This window comes from Cupressus sempervirens, chromosome 2 (genome assembly GCF_028749045.1).
Source record: "Cupressus sempervirens isolate cs-2001-9-10 chromosome 2, ASM2874904v1, whole genome shotgun sequence".
In the NCBI taxonomy this organism is placed as follows: domain Eukaryota; kingdom Viridiplantae; phylum Streptophyta; class Pinopsida; order Cupressales; family Cupressaceae; genus Cupressus; species Cupressus sempervirens.
This window is the reverse complement of record NC_143119.1, coordinates 337738878-337745280: the sequence shown is the minus strand read 5'-3', so window position 1 is coordinate 337745280 and position 6403 is coordinate 337738878. Positions and strand designations below refer to the sequence as shown.

General features: G+C 32.5%; 1 protein-coding gene across 1 annotated transcript; it reads left to right on the top strand.

Moving 5' to 3' along the window:
- Positions 1 to 4829: 4829 nt before the first annotated feature.
- Positions 4830 to 6064, top strand: LOC149572508 (uncharacterized). The gene has a single exon (XM_089813635.1). It carries the CDS (start codon positions 5201 to 5203, stop codon positions 5792 to 5794), a length of 594 nt encoding a protein of 197 aa, XP_089669761.1. The 5' UTR covers positions 4830 to 5200; the 3' UTR covers positions 5795 to 6064.
- Positions 6065 to 6403: the final 339 nt, after the last annotated feature.

The following is a 6403-nucleotide window of genomic DNA, read 5'->3' as shown; positions in this document are numbered from 1 at the left end:
CTCCCTATGATCATTTTTTCTCAACTCCTTTTACCTTGCATCTCCTTTTGGACATTTGTACAAATAATACTCCTTATATACTATAATAATAGATAGATAGTATGCAAAGAGCATCCACATATAATTGTTATTCTATATCATTGGAGTACATCCACATACAATGTATAACACTTTGAGTTTATTTTCTAGATTCTTTTTTGTATATATAATTTCTTTACTTTTGAGTTTCTTTTATTGGAGCTTTTGAGTTTTATGTATTGTATCAATTTCATTATTTAAAATTCAAATAAGGGTTTTATGATAAGATTGAAAATAATTAAGCTTAACACAAATGTAGAAGTACAAGGTTAAAATTATAAGAAATATCATAAATATGAATTCTATCTACTATCAAGTTTTATGCCTTATATTGACCTAAAATGAATGCACAAAATGATAAAAGATAGTATTTTTTAATATTCTTCATATGGTTGAATAGATGGATGACACATAAGATAGCATCATATGGAGGACTGAGATTGATTCTCATGTATGAGAGTGAGAAGATGAGGGTGGCATCATGTGATTAGTACACATGATTTGAGCATTTATAGAGGACGAATGAAGGATAAAGATTTGATGGAAGTTGTGATGGGTGGTGGAGATTGAAAAAGTCCTTTTGGAACCTTATACAAAGTTGACCTCTAATTATTTTAATCAAGATTTGGTAGAGGAATGTGCAACTAATTAATTAGTTGACCAAATCTATTATGTTTATACAATTAACAATGTGGAGAATTTTAGATGAATTAAAAAAAATATTGACTCCTCATTTTATTAATGAGTCGATGTGGAAAATGATTAAATTAATCAACTAAAAGTGATTTATTTAATTAAGGTGGGAATATTAGAAAAATATATCAAATTAGTTAAATTAGTTGAATAAATAAAAGTACTTTATTTAATTAATGTTGGATAAAATGTTAGATTGATTAATTGTGTAATTATGACAAGTGTACAATTAGTATTATAACATTTATATGAGTGACTGGTGATCAACGGAAATGTGTAGAGTAGATTTGGTGTGACAATACCTAAGAGTGTACTAGATTTTAAAAAAATTAATTAAAATTCAAAATCTTATTATTAATAATTGTATTACTAAGGGATCAGTTAAATTAATGACCTTGTTGTTTAATTTAGATTATTTGGTGGTAATGATATTAAATTATTAAAAAATATTTTAAAAGCATATAAGTAATACCAATATACTTTAAGTACTCATAATATTATTGATAAAAATAATCATAATAGTAAAACCATAAGTAAGTCTACTACTAAAGACCTTTGTATTAGTTATAACAATAATATTAAAGTGTTGATTCAATAATAAAAATTATTTCTCAATTGTCAAAAATATTTTATAACAATTGTCAACTACTCAAAATTAACAAAATCATCAAAAGATTGCAATTCAATTGGTGAAGATGATAGCCTATTCTTTGATTATGACATCCATGGAAATTTAGACTCTTAAAGACACTATTAGATCAAGTTTCAATGATGAATGACTTTAATAGACTAGATACAACAACTTATAACAGTGTAATAAAAACTTTTACTTTCGATATACATTTACTCATCATGATATAATATAATTATTCAAAATATAAAAATATAATAATGTTGAAAAATAATCCATTTATTTTTATCCACACTTCTTATGACCCTTAGTTTATTCTAATTTTTTTAAAAGCAACATGACCCTTAATTTATTGTATTGCTTTATTTTATAAGATCTAGATAAAGATGGTGTAATCTATTTCCCACACACAAGTCTAATTATGACTCACCTTTTTAGTACTAAGCTCTAATCATGACAATTTCTTTAGCTACATACACCTCCAACTTGGCCAACATACATTGCTTGAGTCATGGGCGTACTCATGTGACCACATCAACTTGGGTGTATGGAATTCACCCTTTTGATGGAGCCATTTTAACACTTGAAAAATCCTTTACATTGTTAGAGGGCAAGGGCAACCCAATTACAGGTGTGTAAAGTATGTAGGAAATAGCCATTTGCATGCAACACATGTTTTTGAGTACAAGTATGTCATAAATCAATTATATTCAAGTAAGTTTATTAACTACAAAAACCTTTATGACAAACACATTTAATTCATATGATTTAGTTGGTCCATTGGTAAAATTCTTGAATTGTTCAAAAAGAGATTTTAGTTTCAAGCTTATAGGGAGATGTATAGTGAAAAGAGGAATAGTATATTTGGTTGCATTTAATATTTAAATATATATTTGATTAATTTTATTAATGGATAAAAGTTTAAATTAAAATATTGTATGGAATTATTTGACCACGTCAACTTGGGTGTATGGAATTTACATGGAGCCATTCTAACACTTGAAAAATCCTTTATGTTGTTAGAGCACAAGGGCAACCCAATTACAGACGTCTAAAGTATATAGAAAATAGCCATTTGTAGTTTGTAGGCACCACATGTTTCTGATTACAAGTATGTCAGAAACCAATTATATTCAAGTATGCTTATTAATTACAAAAACCTTTACGCCAAACACATTTACCTCATACGATTTAGTTGGTCAGTAAAATTCTTGAATTTTTCAAAAATAGATATTAGTTTCAAGCTTATAGGGAGACGTAAAGTGAGAAGGGGAATAGTATATTTGGTTGCATTTAATATTTAAATATATATTTGATTAATTTTATTAATGGATAAGAGTTTAAATCGAAATATTGTATGGAATTATTTGAATTAGTTTAATGACAGTGAATTGAGAATTTAAAAATTTTAATCTTTTAAGAATTAAAGTATGTATGTAGTGTTGGTAGACATGATTTAGTTTTCTACATGTAAAGAATATAGATTGTTTGATATTATAATCTATAATACTATTTATACACTATTATGTTATAGCACAATCAGATGCCTTCCATATATAAAATAAGTAATCCACTATACTATAAACCATAACCATTTGGATGCCCACATGTAATGCAAGATAGGAAGCTTGATATTAACCATTTATATACCAATATGTTCTAGTGCAATTAGATGCCTTCTTAATGTGATACCAACTAGATAGTTTGATATACTATAAACCATAACTACTAATACACCTACATGTGATACAAGATAGATAGTTCAATATGACCATTTGTATGTCGACAAGTGATTGATCTCTTTTAATACAATTGCATGATTTCTAAATGTGATGCAAAATAGGTAGCCCAATAGACTATTTAATTTGACTCCTATATAGTATGACTATTTATATGCCTACATGTGATACAATATATATGGTATGATATATTATAAGCAATAGCGATTTATATGCTTACAAGTGACACAAGTTAGGTTGTTTGATATACTTTAAGCCATAGCCATTTATTTATTGATCTCTTGTACCACAATTAGATGTCTTATAAATGTGATACAAAATAGGTAGTCCAATATAATATGAATCACAACTAATTATATGTCTATATATTTTGCATGATAGACAACCCAATCTACTATAAGCCATAACCATTTATATACCAATTAACCATTTATATGCTTACATGGGATACAACATAGGTTGTTGGATGTACTATAAGCAATAACACCATTTATATACTAATATGTTGTGGTATTATTAGATGTCTCTAAACAATAACCATTTATATGCCTGCATGTCATACAAAGTAGGTAATTCAATATATCATAAGTCACAAACATGTACATATACTTATCTCTCTAATGTAGCACAATTAGATGCCTTTTAAATGTGATACAAAATCGGTAGGTCCCATATACTATATACCATTATTATTTATATGTCTATAGATGATAGAAAATAGATAATCAAATATATTATAAACTTAACCACAGTACTCTTGACCTAACTTTGAAGTGCAATTAGGGGAAGAGCATTAGTACCCGAACCCTAACTTCACACACTTGTAGAGCCTAAAATCTCCTTCAAATTTCGTTAATTTTTATTTGATTGTCTTTATATGCGAGTTGATACCTTTAAAAATCTTTCTTAGCTTCTAGGTACTAAAGAAACTTCATGTAGAGATCGTCTAGTGTGAAAGGGTCAAAAAGTTGTCCTTACAAAATGACACTCGATAGCCCCTCAAAGATACGCCAAGAGCCCTTCACTCAAAACTTGTCAATACTCGTGAACAATTTTTCTAGTAGTTGTGCACAAATATCTCAGTAGTGGCACACAAAGAATATGTCTAAACAACATACTAAAACACATATCTTACCAAGGTGGACACTTTGTAATTTTCAAAATCTTGTTATATATGATATACAGTTTAGTTGACAAATTTTCTAGTAGTTGTGCACAAATGTCTCAATAGTGGTGCACATAGAAACTATCTAAACAACAAACTAGAATACGTATCTTACCAAGTGAATTTCAAAATTTGCTATATGAAATGCAATTTAGTTGGCTACGTAATCAATGTGTACAAATGAAACAATCAACCAATCATAAAAGCTAAAATATAATTGACTATTGTTTCCCCTATCATCATTTTTCAAACTTAAAAAAAATTAATAATTAAGAAGTCAAATACACCAAGAATGTATGATTAATAAACACCTTTGATTACTAATACTCTAGATGTCTCCAATACTATACAACATAAAGAAGCCGCTTAATCCAAACTCTAACCTCCCACGTTAACCTCCTCTCAGCCAGGGATGTGACTAGTTCCCCCTAACCGACGAGGGCTAACTAACCACATTTGTCCTTGTGTCTGGATTCGCGTGGAGCGAGTAAAGAGCGCGTACAGCTATACGAATAGTTATATTTTTTCTCTCTTTTTCGGTCCAAGCGTCGCAATTATATCCTCCAATATCTCTCCCCTCTTTATTTTTGGCGCTACAAAGCAGTAAATGAAAAGAAAGGGAAAGGGCTCCATCCTTCTGACGATCTCGATCTGATCAGTCAGAGATCCTTACAACTCCCACCTCATTCTGCTCCCCCCTTTCTCCGATTCCTCCACCTCATCCTCTGATCTTCTTTTCTTTTCCTTCTTTTTCCACTCCCCACCCCTCATCACTCATCCCCATCGGCGCCATTAGAGCAAGCTCCGAGCTCTCAAGGAGGCGAAGTCGGCGCGATTAGGGCAATCCTTGAAGCGCAGGGAGCAGAGATCAGGGATTTCAAGTGAAGCTTTCAGATGGAGAAGGAGAAGGAGAGAGTGGATCCGGCCTTTCTGCCGACCGTTTCTGTCAAGGGTTTGCGCTTCGGAGGGCAGCTGATGATCAAGAACTTCAAAGTTCGGCGAGCGACGCCGCTGGAATTCAGCCGGTTGCTCTGTACGGCGGCCGAATCGCACCCCTTTCCGACCACGGCTGCCTTTATTCCGACGAATTTCTCCATCCTCGCGCAGCATGCCTGGCGGACGTTAACCCTAGGTCTGGGAACGAAGAAATCCAAGGTCGTTGTTTTCGTGTTCGAATCGGAGCAGCTGAAATCCATGGTGGAGCGCGTGTGGCCGCTGGAGATCTCGCTCGGGGAGGTCAACAAGAAGCTCATCCGAGCCCTCCCGGGCTGCGAAATGGCGCGATTTAAGTTCAGAAAGGGTTGTATTACCTTCTATGTCTATGCCGTTCGTCGCCAGGGCAGCATTGGCTTTGCTAGGTCGGAGGATTTGAAGCATATTTTGCAGAGCATCGTTGCACTCAACGATTTCCTCGACCACACCGCCATGCTTGCTACTCCTCACCAGAGGTCCATCTCCTACTCCATGCCAATGGCTGTTGCACATTAAATCTTCTGTCTCGGATCATTAATTAATTACATTGTTCTGTTCTCTTCTGTTATACTGCCCTTTCTATACCATTTTTGTTATCTTATCTCCGATCTATGGCGTGTAGATTTTTCATTAACATGCTCAGAATTCTAGATTCTGTCTAGCTTAGATATTGGTTTGTACTGAGAAGAAATCATTCCAGTCGAGTCTTTCTCTTGATCTGTCCTCATTTTTTCCCCCTTTCTCTACTGTAAATACAAAAAATCATGATGTTTTCATGTGATAAAATCTGACAGATGCCTGGTCTTTCATTAACATTTTCAGAAATCTAGGTTACTATTTAGTTTACAAATTAGTTTGTACTGAAAAGAAATCGTTCCAGTCGAGTCTTTCTCTTGATCTGTCCCCTTTTTTTCACTTTCTCTACTGTTAATACAAAGAATCATGTTTTCATGTGATAAAATCTGACAGACTAACAGTCTCAAACTTTTAGTTTACTATTTAGTTTAGAAACTGGTTTGTAGTGAGAAGAAATCATTCCAGTCTAGTCTTTCTCTTTTATCTGTCCTCTGTTTTTGTGTTCCTCAGTCTGCTGCAAATGCACAGAATCATGATGTTTTCATGTGA